Below are 18,338 nucleotides of genomic sequence, written 5' to 3' on the forward strand. Positions count from 1 at the left end.
CTACTTACTGTATATATACACCCTCTGACTTCTCTTCTCACTGCACATAACTCTCACACCCCTCCCAAAACCACCTCTTCACCCTCACAATATTATTGTGTCTTTGTTTTAGACTGATGACAAAAACACAACTCAACAAAAATGAACATGCTCCCCCGTTCAATACTAAAGAGATATGTGAGTTTGTGAGGCAGCATCTCACTGGGAATAAAACATTTGTGTATATATAATCACAATCTCACCCCTCAGAAAAGCCCATTTCTTGTTGTGTATTGCACATGGTATGATCGTCTTCTGTGCCATCTCCTTCTGCAAGCAGCACAGCAGCCACACAGCAGACACTGTAATACAGAGACAAGCTCTGATCACTGACACAGCACACACTGTAATAGAGACAAGCACTTCTCACTGACACACTGTATTACAGAGACAAGCACTGCTAACTGACACAGCACACACTGTAACAGAGACAACACTTCTCACTGACACAGCACACACTGTAATACAGAGACAAGCACTGCTCACTGATGCACTGTATTACAGAGATAAGCATTGCTTACTGACACAGCACACACTGTTATACAGAGACAAGCACTGATCACTGATACAGCACACACTGTAATAGAGACAACACTCCTTACTGACACAGCACACACTGTAAAACAGAGACACGCCCAGCTCACTGACACAGCACACAGTGTAATAGAGACAACACTCCTCACTGACACGGCACATACTGTAATACAGAGACAAGCACTGATCACTGACACACCACACACTGTAATACAGAGACAACACTCCTCACTGACTCAGCACACACTGTAATACAGAGACAAGCACTGATCACTGACACACCACACACTGTAATACAGAGACAACACTCCTCACTGACTCAGTACACACTGTACTACAGAGACAAGCACTGATCACTGACACACCACGCACTGTAATACAGAGACAAACACTGATCACTGACACAGCACACACTGTAATACAGAGACAAACACTGATCACTGACACACCACGCACTGTAATACAGAGACAAACACTGATCACTGACACACCACGCACTGTAATACAGAGACAAACACTGCTCACTGACACAGCACACTTTGTAAAACAGAGACAAGCACAGCTCACTGACACAGCACACACTGTAATACAGAGACAAGCACAGCTCTGTCTATATCTAACTCAGAGTTTTACTTACACACAAAAGGATCCAAAGGGGAACCAGGATAATTGCAATCCCACAGGGGATGATGATAGCCAGGGCCCAGCCTGGGAAACCCCCTTTACTGGCTGTGGTGGCTGTTAATGAGGTCAGGAGGACAGTGGGACTGGGAGCTACTGTTGTAGTTAGGTCACCTGCACGCAGAAGAGAACAGTTCATTAAAGATCTCGGTGCTCTTAGTGCAGTTGCTTGATGTCTAAAGTCCAAAGTCTGTATTGTTTTGTCTATCAAATAACACCATATTGTTGAAGCAATTGTGTGAATTTGAAGAAGAGCTACAGTTGTTTCTGTTAAGGAGTTTTATTGGAGATTTATCTTATTTCTCCATTTCCAGCAAAAAAGTTACATTTATACTGAGGTGTATCAAAATTGCATGTCAATTCAAAGTCATTTGGTAGATTTGAATGCATCATAGTACTGTAATGTTTTGGACATGTTTTTACACAGCAATATAGTAGAGTTAGAAGCTGAGTTCAAACTGTGCAGGAATTAATCAATATTGTTTTTCCATATATCGTACTGTACATATTCATGAAGAAAGACATTGGATTATTTTAATTGCTTAAGAAAACAATTCAAAATATAAAATTAATTTCACTATTAATTGTTTCACAGATAAACAGGAAAATGATAACTAGAAATGTTCTGGGAATCATCGATACAGAATATCCATCAACATACTCGGCAGAATACAGCAGTGCATTTTCTCCTTTCTTTCTTTTTTGTGCTATTATTATTTTAGTTTTTAGGTACACAGGGGGCCTGGTTGAACACACTTCCATATAGTTTGACTCTTTCTAGTTTGTTTTGGAAAGTAAAATTGTTTAGAAAAAGGCAAAGGTTGTTAAGCATATTACAGATTTCATTTTGGATTAAAATGCTTGAATGACTTAACAGGCATTTATAACTATGTCCCAACAGTTTTTCTAATAATGCTTCAGATTGATTATTCATTTCTCATTCATTTCTCATTTTCACCAGTTAGAAAAATCATTCTGAAGCAGGGATGGAAAACAGTACAATCATATCTCCTAAAATAAAGTTGTAATGAATAAGGACTGGATGATCCTACCACTGAGAATGAGGATACTATTCAGGAAACCACTGGGCCCTGAGATGTCTCCATCTTTGAATTGATACACCACACTGGCACGAATCACACTGCTCACATTTCTGTGGGAAACAAAGCAGACATGCAGCTAGTCACTCATGATGGCCACATTTGTCCTTGAGTCATCTGTATGACCTGGCAGCGTCTTTACCAAGTGCTTAAATGGGGAAAGCCAGCTAAAAGGGACTCACCTGAAATCGATGGAAGGGAACTTGAACAGGGTGGAATTTGGTTGCCCGAGGATGTTGCTCAACTGGAAGACAAAGCAGAGCCAAGAGCCTTATGAATTCCAGATGACACCAGAAATGAGTATTGGTATCAGTGTAAAACACAAAGCCAGGTATCTGATACCAGTTTCAGTTGACAGAAAGGTTATATTCATAAGAAAACATAAAAATATAATTTTTATATTATGCAATATATACAGTATATAAAGTTAAATATATAAAGGTAAAGTCCGCACCAGAACCATAGCAGCTCACTGGGCCAGAGCTCATCTTGGTTTCTGTAGTGTTAAGTGCACTGCAGAGCATTTGACATCTGCCCTAGTTTGGTCCATCACAAGGATGACTCCCCAAGCCTGTCTCAAACCCACAACTTATTACCTTCTATAAGTATATAGTATAATTGTTCTTTACACCTGAAGAAGGTTTACCAGTCAAATCCTTTTTCTTTCTGCTTTTCAGCATGAAGTTAACCTCTAATTGTTTCTTATATATATCAAAATAAGAACATAAGAAAGGTTACAAACAAGAGCAGTCTATTTGCCCCATCTACAGTAGCTTGCTTGATGAGGAACAAGTAAAGGTTTATTCCTTGCTGAAAAGAGAAGAGAGGAAACACAACATTTCAGTTGTGGAGCCTTCTTCTTCACACTTGAAGAAGGCTCCACACCCAAAATGTTGTGTTTCTTTTCTTCTCTTTCTAGCAAAGAATAAACCTTTACTTGTTCCTTTGCAGCTTACGCATGCTGATGCAGCTATCTACTTGAACTGCTTTAGCTTGTTTGATTACAAGTGCTTATTTGGGTCAAAAATCACATCCAAGCACTTCTTGAACAGTGATGAGTAAAATTCTCACCAAGGAGTTCACAGCGCTTTCAACTTCAGTGTACGTTTCGTTTCTAAATTGAAAGGTATCTGTAACAGGCAGGTTTGCAATACTGAATCCCAGAATGATGGCAAATGAATTTGCACTCATCCCTGAAAGGAAAGGCAAAAGGAGAATTAAAACATGGGCACTATTACAATATGTCCTTTGATCAAAGATGGGCAGCTTAAGTAATACCGAGTGTATTGTGTGGGTAATACTAATATCACATATTGCGAACATTTCTGAGGACACAAGAGTTTTTGCATTCTTAGAGAGGAATCACAACAGGAACAGAGACATTATTATAAATGAACAACCTATGATACTCAGTGGATCACATAACAGTGAGGAGATTCTGTGTTCAAGTACCGTCACTCACGTGGACTAACTGTACTATGAACTTCCTTGTGCTACATTCTTGTCCTATCATAAACAATTGTCATTGATGTAAAATTTGTAATGTCATATTTCATCCTAAATTATCAGAGTTGCATCAGATAAAGGTTTATGTCACATGTCAAGATCTTATCATTCACTTACTCTCATAGGACACATTTCCAAATGTCACTTGGTATGTTTCCCGTGACTTAAAGGCATTGACAATGAATTGATTAGCTATTTGCAACACCTGCGCCTCAGAAGGAGCTGGCTTTGTGGTGTTGAACTCCAGTCTGATGAACAGAAGTGCCCTCCCATTTCTGAAATGACAAACATCTAATTATTTAATCATTCTTTTACACCATGCTGCAAGCACAGTTTAAAATAAAGCAACTGACGTCCTTCGGTTTTCGGTGTCTTTCAACTGCTTCACTGCAGACCACCCCAACAGCAGATTCACCTCTATCTTTCTCTCAGCCTTTTCAAGTGAACATGTTTCTGGAGATTGTGAGGATCAAATGTCAAATTCAAAAAGGACTAAGTTCCAAATGTGAGGTTCAAAGGTTCAATGATCTCATGAAAGGGGGTTTCTTTCATTGATACGCAATTCGGCTTAAAGGTTATCTTTGCTCAAAGGGGCATGAATAACATTCTCTAGCACATATTCTCAGCTGATAATGAAGAAAGGGACCCCAACATTTATCCATCCATCTGTTTTCTAACTCCTTTATCCAATACATGGTTGTGGGGGGCAGTCAGAGCTTAAACCAACAAGCAACAGCCACAAGGTAAACCCTGGACAAGATGCCAATCCATTGCAGGGCATACACAGACATTCACACCACGCCAGTGTTCTCAAAAGCTAATTAACCTACCAGTACTGTATATCACTGGACTGTGGGAGGAAACCCAAAAGAAAAGCCTGAGAACATACAAACACTATACAGATGGCACCCAAGAGCTGAACCTAGGGTCCCAACACCGTGAGGAAAGAGAGCTAACCACTGCACCGCTGTGCCACCTCCTCAAAATGTGTTCTGAAACCTTGGACTTGCCTTATAAGGGGAGCCAGTGTAGTTGGAGATGGCTGAGCTACATTGGGAAAGAGAAGAGAGAATTCAGTCTACAATGTGTAAAAGACATCTTGTGCAGCATTTTGAAAAACTGAAATTGTCACTGTAATTAGACTCAAGTCTGCATGAATCTGCATGTCTGCAAGATGGACAAGTTTATTAATAAGCTGTAGATTAAAAACCACATCAATTAAAGTAACACTGCATGTACTCAAATTGCTTAGAATGTTCATATGAAGCTGTAGATCTTAAGATAGTAGTATGAGGTGCAAATGTTGATATACAATAACAAGAGTGAGAAGAGTCAAAAATAGAATTTCCATATCATCCATTCAGAGCACACAAAACAGAGAGATCAACAGAAACAGTCAGTTTATCCCAGAACACTTATGAATGAGATATAAAGCTGGAAACAATAAATAACGTTGACTATCATTTCAGGGAGAAGCAGTCACAAAATAGTAGTTCATTTATGCACATGAATGGAGACAATTTCGATAGCAATTAACTAACACAAGAGAAAATATTTTTTGGCATACCACTGGTGATGAAAATGTCATTCAGCAGACTACTGCGCATTTCAATGTCGCCTTCTGTAAATCTGTACACCGTATTGGCATGAATTACACTGCTCATACTGCTGTGGAAACAAAGAAATACTAATGAATTATTTCTGAAGTTTGTCAATAAGACATACAGTACCATCTTAAACTTGCAGTGTTACAGACCAGATACATAAATTAAGGATGCAACCAAAAGCAGACATGTTGAGAATTCATGGAAGAGAATTTAAAGAGAGATTTTTTTGCAAGAGTATAGGCATTAAAATTTACATATCAGAATTCTTCGAAATAGTAATGCACAGAGATGTATAAATTCACTCACATGACATTGACACGGGGGAAGGTGAATTGCTTGTAGTTTGGCGTTCCAAGAATTATAAGAAGCTGGAAAGAATAAAAGAAGAAATGAACAAAACATCACATAAGGGTCTGAAACTCCATTTAAAAAACAGAGTATTCTAATATATTGAAGATATATGGGATTTCATTTAACAAAGTTGTTAAATCTCTTGATTGCCAATATAATAACAATGAAATAAATTCCATCATAATTCTCACTATTTCATAAAGATGATTCATTAATAAATAATGCAGTATTTTCTGATATTTCTACTTTGAATTCTGTGGATATGAAAGTCTCACCAGCTCATTCATGCTGTTCTGGATTGTGCTGTAAGTCTCATTGGTTAAATTAGCTCCTCCTGGAACGGTCAGGTTGCTGAAGACGAAGTTGATATTGACAGCAAAGAAGCTCGCTGTTGTGTCTGTAAAGTGTGACAACAAAGAGTTTAGTACAAAATACAGTTAAATTACCCCAAGACCTTGTATTAAAAAGAATGCTAAAGTCAATCCTTATTGGAAACAGAAACTTACTGTAGTAAGTGATATTGGTGATGTTGATTGTGTAGACTCCCAGAGATGTATAAGGAGCCAGGAAGGCAGTGAATTGTTTGACTATCGCAGTTGCACTGAGAGTTTGGTTTGTGGTGTTGAACTCCAGTCTTAGTCCAGCCATCACTGACCTCTTTCTGTGATGACAAAGACAGATGCAGAACACTGAGATTAGATGTATCATTTTCACTTCTCATCAGAATTGCTGAGATATGACCACTCTCGCTGAAAGAAAATATCAGCGGCTGATGTAAAAAGAGCTTCATTTCCTCTGTGTGGGACTTACGGTGCAGCGGGAGCTGAAGTTGGTGGGAGTGTCGTAGGAGGTGCAGTTGTTGTGTCTGGAAGGCCTGCATTTGTGCACAAACAAGAGTGAAGACAGTCAGAGACTTTCTGATTCTGCTCATCTTTTCAGTGCTAACACCAAGAGAGTTATACTGAACCACTCAGTCCAGCCCTGAACCTTAATAAATGAGACCATGAATTAACGAGGAAAGATTAAGCCATTTGTCTTTCCCTTCTTATGAAACACATTTTAAAAAAGAATGGACTGTATGTGTTTAAATATAGAAAAACATCAGAAAAACTCCCCCCGAAACAAAATAAGATTTCATTTCTGTTAATTGATATCCAATTGAATCTAATAATACTCTTGGAATACTGCAGGACTATACTGTATGTTGATCATACCGCTGGTAATGAAGATTGCATTGAGCAAACCACTGCGCGTCTTGATGTCTCCTTCTGTAAATCTGTAAACCGTGTCAGCATGAATCACACTGTTCTCACTGCTGTGGAAACAAAGAAAACACGGTCAATCATATTTACTAACACATCTATGGAAAATATTGTATCTTCTTTTACAGTACTTAAAACATACAGTGTTGCTGGGCAGATGTATGAATTCAGGATGGTACGTTTCTTTAAGCAATCATGGAAGAAAGCTTGCAGTCACACTTTTGGAAGAGTTGATTTCTGTTTAACATTTCATCTCTAAATGGATTCCAATGAGAAGACATAGAAGGGATATATATTGACTCACGTGATAGTAACAGGAGGGAAGGTGAACTGGGTGTAGTTTGGTTCACCAAGAATTACAAGGAGCTGAAAAAGAGACAGCAATGTTCAGATGTAATGAAGACATTCTGCACTTTTTTTCACCCTGTGATTAAATCTCATGATTCCAAATATAACAAACGAGAAATATATTCATGTGTTATCTAAAATATGACGATGTTCTTTCACAACAAATGAAACAGTAAGTGCACAGTTTTCCACATTGACTGCTGAGACTGTGGTGTTCTCAAAAAGTTCTTGGATGATCATGTGTGAGAGTCTCACCAGCTTATTGATGCTGTTCTGGATTGTGCCGTAGGTCTCATTGGTTAAATTAGCTCCTTCTGGAACGGTCAGGTTGCTGAAGACGAAGTTGATATTGACAGCAAAGAAGCTCGCTGTTGTGTCTGTAAAGAGTGACAACAAAGAGTTTAGTACAGAATACAGTTAAAATACCCCAAGACCTTGTATTAAAAAGAATGCTAAAGTCAATCCTTATTGGAAACAGAAACTTACTGTAGTAAGTGATATTGGTGATGTTGATTGTGTAGACTCCCAGAGATGTATAAGGAGCCAGGAAGGCAGTGAATTGTTCGACTATCGCAGTTGCACTGAGAGTTTGGTTTGTGGTGTTGAACTCCAGTCTTAGTCCAGCCATCACTGACCTCTTTCTGTGATGACAAAGACAGATGCAGAACACTGAGATTAGATGTATCATTTTCACTTCTCATCAGAATTGCTGAGATATGACCACTCTCGCTGAAAGAAAAATCAGCGACTGATGTAAAAAGAGCTTCATTTCCTCTGTGTGGGACTTACGTTGCAGCGGGAGCTGAAGTTGGTGGGAGTGTCGTAGGAGGTGCAGTTGTTGTGTCTGGAAGACCTGCATTTGTGCACAAACAAGAGTGAAGACAGTCAGAGACTTTCTGATTCTGCTCATCTTTTCAGTGCTAACACCAAGAGAGTTATACTGAATCACTCAGTCCAGCCCTGAACCTTAATGAATGAGACCATGAATTAACGAGGAAAGGTTTAGCCATTTGTCTCAGCCTTCATATGAAACACATTATAAAAAAGAATGGACTGTATGTGTTTAAATATAGAAAAACATCAGAAAAACTCCCCCCAAAACAAAACAGGATTTCATTTCTGTTAATTAATATCCAATTGCATCTAATAATACTCTTGGAATACTGCAGGACTATACTGTACAGTATGTTGATCATACCGCTGGTAATGAAGATTGCATTGAGCAAACCACTGCGCGTCTTGATGTCTCCTTCTGTAAATCTGTAAACCGTGTCAGCATGAATCACACTGTTCTCACTGCTATGGAAACAAAGAAAACACGGTCAATCATATTTACTAACACATCTATGGAAAATATTGTATCTTCTTTTACAGTACTTAAAACATACAGTGTTGCTGGGCAGATGTATGAATTCAGGATGGTACGTTTCTTTAAGCAATCATGGAAGAAAGCTTGCAGTCACACTTTTGGAAGAGTTGATTTCTGTTTAACATTTCATCTCTAAATGGATTCCAATGAGAAGACATAGAAGGGATATATATTGACTCACGTGATAGTAACAGGAGGGAAGGTGAACTGGGTGTAGTTTGGTTCACCAAGAATTACAAGGAGCTGAAAAAGAGACAGCAATGTTCAGATGTAATGAAGACATTCTGCACTTTTTTTCACCCTGTGATTAAATCTCATGATTCCAAATATAACAAACGAGAAATATATTCATGTGTTATCTAAAATATGACGATGTTCTTTCACAACAAATGAAACAGTAAGTGCACAGTTTTCCACATTGACTGCTGAGACTGTGGTGTTCTCAAAAAGTTCTTGGATGATCATGTGTGAGAGTCTCACCAGCTTATTGATGCTGTTCTGGATTGTGCTGTAGGTCTCATTGGTTAAATTAGCTCCTTCGGGAACGGACAGGTTGCTGAAGACAAAGTTGATATTGACAGCAAAGAAGCTCGCTGTTGTGTCTGTAAAGAGTGACAACAAAGAGTTTAGTACAGAATACAGTTAAAATACCCCGAGACCTTGTATTAAAAAGAATGCTAAAGTCAATCCTTATTGGAAACAGAAACTTACTGTAGTAAGTGATATTGGTGATGTTGATTGTGTAGACTCCCAGAGATGTATAAGGAGCCAGGAAGGCAGTGAATTGTTCGACTATCGCAGTTGCACTGAGAGTTTGGTTTGTGGTGTTGAACTCCAGTCTTAGTCCAGCCATCACTGACCTCTTTCTGTGATGACAAAGACAGATGCAGAACACTGAGATTAGATGTATCATTTTCACTTCTCATCAGAATTGCTGAGATATGACCACTCTCGCTGAAAGAAAAATCAGCGACTGATGTAAAAAGAGCTTCATTTCCTCTGTGTGGGACTTACGTTGCAGCGGGAGCTGAAGTTGGTGGGAGTGTCGTAGGAGGTGCAGTTGTTGTGTCTGGAAGACCTGCATTTGTGCACAAACAAGAGTGAAGACAGTCAGAGACTTTCTGATTCTGCTCATCTTTTCAGTGCTAACACCAAGAGAGTTATACTGAATCACTCAGTCCAGCCCTGAACCTTAATGAATGAGACCATGAATTAACGAGGAAAGGTTTAGCCATTTGTCTCTGCCTTCATATGAAACACATTATAAAAAAGAATGGACTGTATGTGTTTAAATATAGAAAAACATCAGAAAAACTCCCCCCAAAACAAAACAGGATTTCATTTCTGTTAATTAATATCCAATTGCATCTAATAATACTCTTGGAATACTGCAGGACTATACTGTACAGTATGTTGATCATACCGCTGGTAATGAAGATTGCATTGAGCAAACCACTGCGCGTCTTGATGTCTCCTTCTGTAAATCTGTAAACCGTGTCAGCATGAATCACACTGTTCTCACTGCTGTGGAAACAAAGAAAACACGGTCAATCATATTTACTAACACATCTATGGAAAATATTGTATCTTCTTTTACAGTACTTAAAACATACAGTGTTGCTGGGCAGATGTATGAATTCAGGATGGTACGTTTCTTTAAGCAATCATGGAAGAAAGCTTGCAGTCACACTTTTGGAAGAGTTGATTTCTGTTTAACATTTCATCTCTAAATGGATTCCAATGAGAAGACATAGAAGGGATATATATTGACTCACGTGATAGTAACAGGAGGGAAGGTGAACTGGGTGTAGTTTGGTTCACCAAGAATTACAAGGAGCTGAAAAAGAGACAGCAATGTTCAGATGTAATGAAGACATTCTGCACTTTTTTTCACCCTGTGATTAAATCTCATGATTCCAAATATAACAGACGAGAAATATATTCATGTGTTATCTAAAATATGACGATGTTCTTTCACAACAAATGAAACAGTAAGTGCACAGTTTTCCACATTGACTGCTGAGACTGTGGTGTTCTCAAAAAGTTCTTGGATGATCATGTGTGAGAGTCTCACCAGCTTATTGATGCTGTTCTGGATTGTGCCGTAGGTCTCATTGGTTAAATTAGCTCCTTCTGGAACGGTCAGGTTGCTGAAGACAAAGTTGATATTGACAGCAAAGAAGCTCGCTGTTGTGTCTGTAAAGAGTGACAACAAAGAGTTTAGTACAGAATACAGTTAAAATACCCCGAGACCTTGTATTAAAAAGAATTCTAAAGTCAATCCTTATTGGAAACAGAAACTTACTGTAGTAAGTGATATTGGTGATGTTGATTGTGTAGACTCCCAGAGATGTATAAGGAGCCAGGAAGGCAGTGAATTGTTCGACTATCGCAGTTGCACTGAGAGTTTGGTTTGTGGTGTTGAACTCCAGTCTTAGTCCAGCCATCACTGACCTCTTTCTGTGATGACAAAGACAGATGCAGAACACTGAGATTAGATGTATCATTTTCACTTCTCATCAGAATTGCTGAGATATGACCACTCTCGCTGAAAGAAAAATCAGCGACTGATGTAAAAAGAGCTTCATTTCCTCTGTGTGGGACTTACGTTGCAGCGGGAGCTGAAGTTGGTGGGAGTGTCGTAGGAGGTGCAGTTGTTGTGTCTGGAAGACCTGCATTTGTGCACAAACAAGAGTGAAGACAGTCAGAGACTTTCTGATTCTGCTCATCTTTTCAGTGCTAACACCAAGAGAGTTATACTGAATCACTCAGTCCAGCCCTGAACCTTAATGAATGAGACCATGAATTAACGAGGAAAGGTTTAGCCATTTGTCTCAGCCTTCATATGAAACACATTATAAAAAAGAATGGACTGTATGTGTTTAAATATAGAAAAACATCAGAAAAACTCCCCCCAAAACAAAACAGGATTTCATTTCTGTTAATTAATATCCAATTGCATCTAATAATACTCTTGGAATACTGCAGGACTATACTGTATGTTGATCATACCGCTGGTAATGAAGATTGCATTGAGCAAACCACTGCGCGTCTTGATGTCTCCTTCTGTAAATCTGTAAACCGTGTCAGCATGAATCACACTGTTCTCACTGCTGTGGAAACAAAGAAAACACGGTCAATCATATTTACTAACACATCTATGGAAAATATTGTATCTTCTTTTACAGTACTTAAAACATACAGTGTTGCTGGGCAGATGTATGAATTCAGGATGGTACGTTTCTTTAAGCAATCATGGAAGAAAGCTTGCAGTCACACTTTTGGAAGAGTTGATTTCTGTTTAACATTTCATCTCTAAATGGATTCCAATGAGAAGACATAGAAGGGATATATATTGACTCACGTGATAGTTACAGGAGGGAAGGTGAACTGGGTGTAGTTTGGTTCACCAAGAATTACAAGGAGCTGAAAAAGAGACAGCAATGTTCAGATGTAATGAAGACATTCTGCACTTTTTTTCACCCTGTGATTAAATCTCATGATTCCAAATATAACAAACGAGAAATATATTCATGTGTTATCTAAAATATGACGATGTTCTTTCACAACAAATGAAACAGTAAGTGCACAGTTTTCCACATTGACTGCTGAGACTGTGGTGTTCTCAAAAAGTTCTTGGATGATCATGTGTGAGAGTCTCACCAGCTTATTGATGCTGTTCTGGATTGTGCTGTAGGTCTCATTGGTTAAATTAGCTCCTTCTGGAACGGTCAGGTTGCTGAAGACGAAGTTGATATTGACAGCAAAGAAGCTCGCTGTTGTGTCTGTAAAGAGTGACAACAAAGAGTTTAGTACAGAATACAGTTAAAATACCCCAAGACCTTGTATTAAAAAGAATGCTAAAGTCAATCCTTATTGGAAACAGAAACTTACTGTAGTAAGTGATATTGGTGATGTTGATTGTGTAGACTCCCAGAGATGTATAAGGAGCCAGGAAGGCAGTGAATTGTTCGACTATCGCAGTTGCACTGAGAGTTTGATTTGTGGTGTTGAACTCCAGTCTTAGTCCAGCCATCACTGACCTCTTTCTGTGATGACAAAGACAGATGCAGAACACTGAGATTAGATGTATCATTTTCACTTCTCATCAGAATTGCTGAGATATGACCACTCTCGCTGAAAGAAAAATCAGCGACTGATGTAAAAAGAGCTTCATTTCCTCTGTGTGGGACTTACGTTGCAGCGGGAGCTGAAGTTGGTGGGAGTGTCGTAGGAGGTGCAGTTGTTGTGTCTGGAAGACCTGCATTTGTGCACAAACAAGAGTGAAGACAGTCAGAGACTTTCTGATTCTGCTCATCTTTTCAGTGCTAACACCAAGAGAGTTATACTGAATCACTCAGTCCAGCCCTGAACCTTAATGAATGAGACCATGAATTAACGAGGAAAGGTTTAGCCATTTGTCTCAGCCTTCATATGAAACACATTATAAAAAAGAATGGACTGTATGTGTTTAAATATAGAAAAACATCAGAAAAACTCCCCCCAAAACAAAACAGGATTTCATTTCTGTTAATTAATATCCAATTGCATCTAATAATACTCTTGGAATACTGCAGGACTATACTGTACAGTATGTTGATCATACCGCTGGTAATGAAGATTGCATTGAGCAAACCACTGCGCGTCTTGATGTCTCCTTCTGTAAATCTGTAAACCGTGTCAGCATGAATCACACTGTTCTCACTGCTGTGGAAACAAAGAAAACACGGTCAATCATATTTACTAACACATCTATGGAAAATATTGTATCTTCTTTTACAGTACTTAAAACATACAGTGTTGCTGGGCAGATGTATGAATTCAGGATGGTACGTTTCTTTAAGCAATCATGGAAGAAAGCTTGCAGTCACACTTTTGGAAGAGTTGATTTCTGTTTAACATTTCATCTCTAAATGGATTCCAATGAGAAGACATAGAAGGGATATATATTGACTCACGTGATAGTAACAGGAGGGAAGGTGAACTGGGTGTAGTTTGGTTCACCAAGAATTACAAGGAGCTGAAAAAGAGACAGCAATGTTCAGATGTAATGAAGACATTCTGCACTTTTTTTCACCCTGTGATTAAATCTCATGATTCCAAATATAACAAACGAGAAATATATTCATGTGTTATCTAAAATATGACGATGTTCTTTCACAACAAATGAAACAGTAAGTGCACAGTTTTCCACATTGACTGCTGAGACTGTGGTGTTCTCAAAAAGTTCTTGGATGATCATGTGTGAGAGTCTCACCAGCTTATTGATGCTGTTCTGGATTGTGCCGTAGGTCTCATTGGTTAAATTAGCTCCTTCTGGAACGGTCAGGTTGCTGAAGACGAAGTTGATATTGACAGCAAAGAAGCTCGCTGTTGTGTCTGTAAAGAGTGACAACAAAGAGTTTAGTACAGAATACAGTTAAAATACCCCAAGACCTTGTATTAAAAAGAATGCTAAAGTCAATCCTTATTGGAAACAGAAACTTACTGTAGTAAGTGATATTGGTGATGTTGATTGTGTAGACTCCCAGAGATGTATAAGGAGCCAGGAAGGCAGTGAATTGTTCGACTATCGCAGTTGCACTGAGAGTTTGGTTTGTGGTGTTGAACTCCAGTCTTAGTCCAGCCATCACTGACCTCTTTCTGTGATGACAAAGACAGATGCAGAACACTGAGATTAGATGTATCATTTTCACTTCTCATCAGAAGTGCTGAGATATGACCACTCTCGCTGAAAGAAAAATCAGCGACTGATGTAAAAAGAGCTTCATTTCCTCTGTGTGGGACTTACGTTGCAGCGGGAGCTGAAGTTGGTGGGAGTGTCGTAGGAGGTGCAGTTGTTGTGTCTGGAAGACCTGCATTTGTGCACAAACAAGAGTGAAGACAGTCAGAGACTTTCTGATTCTGCTCATCTTTTCAGTGCTAACACCAAGAGAGTTATACTGAATCACTCAGTCCAGCCCTGAACCTTAATGAATGAGACCATGAATTAACGAGGAAAGGTTTAGCCATTTGTCTCAGCCTTCATATGAAACACATTATAAAAAAGAATGGACTGTATGTGTTTAAATATAGAAAAACATCAGAAAAACTCCCCCCAAAACAAAACAGGATTTCATTTCTGTTAATTAATATCCAATTGCATCTAATAATACTCTTGGAATACTGCAGGACTATACTGTACAGTATGTTGATCATACCGCTGGTAATGAAGATTGCATTGAGCAAACCACTGCGCGTCTTGATGTCTCCTTCTGTAAATCTGTAAACCGTGTCAGCATGAATCACACTGTTCTCACTGCTGTGGAAACAAAGAAAACACGGTCAATCATATTTACTAACACATCTATGGAAAATATTGTATCTTCTTTTACAGTACTTAAAACATACAGTGTTGCTGGGCAGATGTATGAATTCAGGATGGTACGTTTCTTTAAGCAATCATGGAAGAAAGCTTGCAGTCACACTTTTGGAAGAGTTGATTTCTGTTTAACATTTCATCTCTAAATGGATTCCAATGAGAAGACATAGAAGGGATATATATTGACTCACGTGATAGTAACAGGAGGGAAGGTGAACTGGGTGTAGTTTGGTTCACCAAGAATTACAAGGAGCTGAAAAAGAGACAGCAATGTTCAGATGTAATGAAGACATTCTGCACTTTTTTTCACCCTGTGATTAAATCTCATGATTCCAAATATAACAAACGAGAAATATATTCATGTGTTATCTAAAATATGACGATGTTCTTTCACAACAAATGAAACAGTAAGTGCACAGTTTTCCACATTGACTGCTGAGACTGTGGTGTTCTCAAAAAGTTCTTGGATGATCATGTGTGAGAGTCTCACCAGCTTATTGATGCTGTTCTGGATTGTGCTGTAGGTCTCATTGGTTAAATTAGCTCCTTCTGGAACGGTCAGGTTGCTGAAGACGAAGTTGATATTGACAGCAAAGAAGCTCGCTGTTGTGTCTGTAAAAAGTGACAACAAAGAGTTTAGTACAGAATACAGTTAAAATACCCCGAGACCTTGTATTAAAAAGAATGCTAAAGTCAATCCTTATTGGAAACAGAAACTTACTGTAGTAAGTGATATTGGTGATGTTGATTGTGTAGACTCCCAGAGATGTATAAGGAGCCAGGAAGGCAGTGAATTGTTCGACTATCGCAGTTGCACTGAGAGTTTGGTTTGTGGTGTTGAACTCCAGTCTTAGTCCAGCCATCACTGACCTCTTTCTGTGATGACAAAGACAGATGCAGAACACTGAGATTAGATGTATCATTTTCACTTCTCATCAGAATTGCTGAGATATGACCACTCTCGCTGAAAGAAAAATCAGCGACTGATGTAAAAAGAGCTTCATTTCCTCTGTGTGGGACTTACGTTGCAGCGGGAGCTGAAGTTGGTGGGAGTGTCGTAGGAGGTGCAGTTGTTGTGTCTGGAAGACCTGCATTTGTGCACAAACAAGAGTGAAGACAGTCAGAGACTTTCTGATTCTGCTCATCTTTTCAGTGCTAACACCAAGAGAGTAATACTGAATCACTCAGTCCAGCCCTGAACCTTAATGAATGAGACCATGAATTAACGAGGAAAGGTTTAGCCATTTGTCTCAGCCTTCATATGAAACACATTATAAAAAAGAATGGACTGTATGTGTTTAAATATAGAAAAACATCAGAAAAATTTCCCCCAAAACAAAACAGGATTTCATTTCTGTTAATTAATATCCAATTGCATCTAATAATACTCTTGGAATACTGCAGGACTATACTGTATGTTGATCATACCGCTGGAAATGAAGATTGCATTGAGCAAACCACTGCGCGTCTTGATGTCTCCTTCTGTAAATCTGTAAACCGTGTCAGCATGAATCACACTGTTCTCACTGCTGTGGAAACAAAGAAAACATGGTCAATCATATTTACTAACACATCTATGGAAAATATTGTATCTTCTTTTACAGTACTTAAAACATACAGTGTTGCTGGGCAGATGTATGAATTCAGGATGGTACGTTTCTTTAAGCAATCATGGAAGAAAGCTTGCAGTCACACGTTTGGAAGAGTTGATTTCTGTTTAACATTTCATCTCTAAATGGATTCCAATGAGAAGACATAGAAGGGATATATATTGACTCACGTGATAGTTACAGGAGGGAAGGTGAACTGGGTGTAGTTTGGTTCACCAAGAATTACAAGGAGCTGAAAAAGAGACAGCAATGTTCAGATGTAATGAAGACATTCTGCACTTTTTTTCACCCTGTGATTAAATCTCATGATTCCAAATATAACAAACGAGAAATATATTCATGTGTTATCTAAAATATGACGATGTTCTTTCACAACAAATGAAACAGTAAGTGCACAGTTTTCCACATTGACTGCTGAGACTGTGGTGTTCTCAAAAAGTTCTTGGATGATCATGTGTGAGAGTCTCACCAGCTTATTGATGCTGTTCTGGATTGTGCTGTAGGTCTCATTGGTTAAATTAGCTCCTTCTGGAACGGTCAGGTTGCTGAAGACGAAGTTGATATTGACAGCAAAGAAGCTCGCTGTTGTGTCTGTAAAGAGTGACAACAAAGAGTTTAGTACAGAATACAGTTAAAATACCCCGAGACCTTGTATTAAAAAGAATGCTAAAGTAAATCCTTATTGGAATCAGAAACTTACTGTAGTAAGTGATATTGGTCAAGTTGATTGTGTAGACTCCCAGAGATGTATAAGGAGCCAGGAAGGCAGTGAATTGTTTGACTATCGCAGTTGCACTGAGAGTTTGGTTTGTGGTGTTGAACTCCAGTCTTAGTCCAGCCATCACTGACCTCTCTCTGTGATGACAAAGAGGAATGTAGAATAAAATTATGACATTACAACAGAAAATATTTACAATGATGAACCTGAAACTGTTTTTTCGCATTTTTAATTCTGCACAAAATTAAAAAATGTATTCAATTAATTTGTTTAATAATATTAACATTTGTTTTCTTGTATAAAAGAATGTTATATTTGAGAGGAAGTCTTCACGCTTTTTTCATTTATTTATATTAGCTGTAATGAGAATGAAACCACTCCCCTACCATACCGAGAACAAACCAGCAAGAATGAGCAAATTGCATCCAACAAAAGCATCCACTGAAAAGGCTTCTAAATGTCTGTGAATGCTATGTGGAAGCAGGGCACAGAATAAACTCCCATGGAAACATGAGAAAATATGATATAAGTTCATATAGAAACTCAAGGTCATGATTAAATTCACACACACACTGATGTTGAATTGCAGAACTTCAATTGTCAATTATCTGACTAATACATGTTTTTGTTTCCTTTTTAATGTCTGTGCTTTTTGGTATATAGTAGCTTGATCTGCAAATTTGAATAATGTGCTGTCTATAACAAAACCTACAGTAATTGAACAATGGATCTAAAACAGATTCCTGGATCTGTTTATTGGTTATTAAGTTCTTTAAGGCATGTAGATTGTCTTATATTCTTTTGGCTTTTAAGAATAATTTTAGGTGTTTTTTTAATGAAAAGTTGTCTGTA

At 38.4% G+C, this 18,338-nt stretch overlaps 1 protein-coding gene across 5 annotated transcripts in view; it reads right to left on the reverse strand.

Annotated features, from left to right (window-relative positions):
- Window positions 1-18,338, reverse strand: part of LOC102696942 (mucin-17-like) — a 36,631-nt gene that overhangs the window by 1,344 nt on the left and 16,949 nt on the right. Inside the window, exons 2-47 of one of the 5 annotated variants that reach the window (XM_069191475.1) lie at window positions 17,469-17,623; window positions 17,238-17,359; window positions 16,939-17,000; window positions 16,587-16,687; window positions 16,183-16,246; window positions 15,880-16,034; window positions 15,649-15,770; window positions 15,350-15,411; window positions 14,998-15,095; window positions 14,589-14,652; window positions 14,286-14,440; window positions 14,055-14,176; window positions 13,756-13,817; window positions 13,404-13,504; window positions 12,995-13,058; window positions 12,692-12,846; window positions 12,461-12,582; window positions 12,162-12,223; window positions 11,810-11,910; window positions 11,406-11,469; window positions 11,103-11,257; window positions 10,872-10,993; window positions 10,573-10,634; window positions 10,221-10,321; window positions 9,812-9,875; window positions 9,509-9,663; window positions 9,278-9,399; window positions 8,979-9,040; window positions 8,627-8,727; window positions 8,218-8,281; window positions 7,915-8,069; window positions 7,684-7,805; window positions 7,385-7,446; window positions 7,033-7,133; window positions 6,629-6,692; window positions 6,325-6,479; window positions 6,094-6,215; window positions 5,774-5,835; window positions 5,428-5,528; window positions 4,871-4,907; window positions 3,978-4,135; window positions 3,426-3,547; window positions 2,537-2,598; window positions 2,307-2,407; window positions 1,211-1,368; window positions 243-341 (exon numbers count right to left, since the gene is read on the reverse strand). In XM_069191475.1, coding sequence (XP_069047576.1) covers window positions 246-341; window positions 1,211-1,368; window positions 2,307-2,407; window positions 2,537-2,598; window positions 3,426-3,547; window positions 3,978-4,135; window positions 4,871-4,907; window positions 5,428-5,528; window positions 5,774-5,835; window positions 6,094-6,215; window positions 6,325-6,479; window positions 6,629-6,692; window positions 7,033-7,133; window positions 7,385-7,446; window positions 7,684-7,805; window positions 7,915-8,069; window positions 8,218-8,281; window positions 8,627-8,727; window positions 8,979-9,040; window positions 9,278-9,399; window positions 9,509-9,663; window positions 9,812-9,875; window positions 10,221-10,321; window positions 10,573-10,634; window positions 10,872-10,993; window positions 11,103-11,257; window positions 11,406-11,469; window positions 11,810-11,910; window positions 12,162-12,223; window positions 12,461-12,582; window positions 12,692-12,846; window positions 12,995-13,058; window positions 13,404-13,504; window positions 13,756-13,817; window positions 14,055-14,176; window positions 14,286-14,440; window positions 14,589-14,652; window positions 14,998-15,095; window positions 15,350-15,411; window positions 15,649-15,770; window positions 15,880-16,034; window positions 16,183-16,246; window positions 16,587-16,687; window positions 16,939-17,000; window positions 17,238-17,359; window positions 17,469-17,623 — 4,699 coding nt within the window. In that variant the 3' untranslated portion in view covers window positions 243-245. Of the gene's footprint in view, window positions 1-242; window positions 342-1,210; window positions 1,369-2,306; window positions 2,408-2,536; window positions 2,599-3,425; window positions 3,548-3,977; window positions 4,136-4,870; window positions 4,908-5,427; window positions 5,529-5,773; window positions 5,836-6,093; window positions 6,216-6,324; window positions 6,480-6,628; window positions 6,693-7,032; window positions 7,134-7,384; window positions 7,447-7,683; window positions 7,806-7,914; window positions 8,070-8,217; window positions 8,282-8,626; window positions 8,728-8,978; window positions 9,041-9,277; window positions 9,400-9,508; window positions 9,664-9,811; window positions 9,876-10,220; window positions 10,322-10,572; window positions 10,635-10,871; window positions 10,994-11,102; window positions 11,258-11,405; window positions 11,470-11,809; window positions 11,911-12,161; window positions 12,224-12,460; window positions 12,583-12,691; window positions 12,847-12,994; window positions 13,059-13,403; window positions 13,505-13,755; window positions 13,818-14,054; window positions 14,177-14,285; window positions 14,441-14,588; window positions 14,653-14,997; window positions 15,099-15,349; window positions 15,412-15,648; window positions 15,771-15,879; window positions 16,035-16,182; window positions 16,247-16,586; window positions 16,688-16,938; window positions 17,001-17,237; window positions 17,360-17,468; window positions 17,624-18,338 lie in introns of all 5 variants that reach the window. The other 4 variants (XM_069191477.1, XM_069191476.1, XM_069191474.1 and 1 more) reach the window with 4 other exon arrangements.

The sequence above is a fragment of the Lepisosteus oculatus genome, chromosome 6 (assembly GCF_040954835.1).
Source record: "Lepisosteus oculatus isolate fLepOcu1 chromosome 6, fLepOcu1.hap2, whole genome shotgun sequence".
Lineage (NCBI taxonomy): Eukaryota > Metazoa > Chordata > Actinopteri > Semionotiformes > Lepisosteidae > Lepisosteus > Lepisosteus oculatus.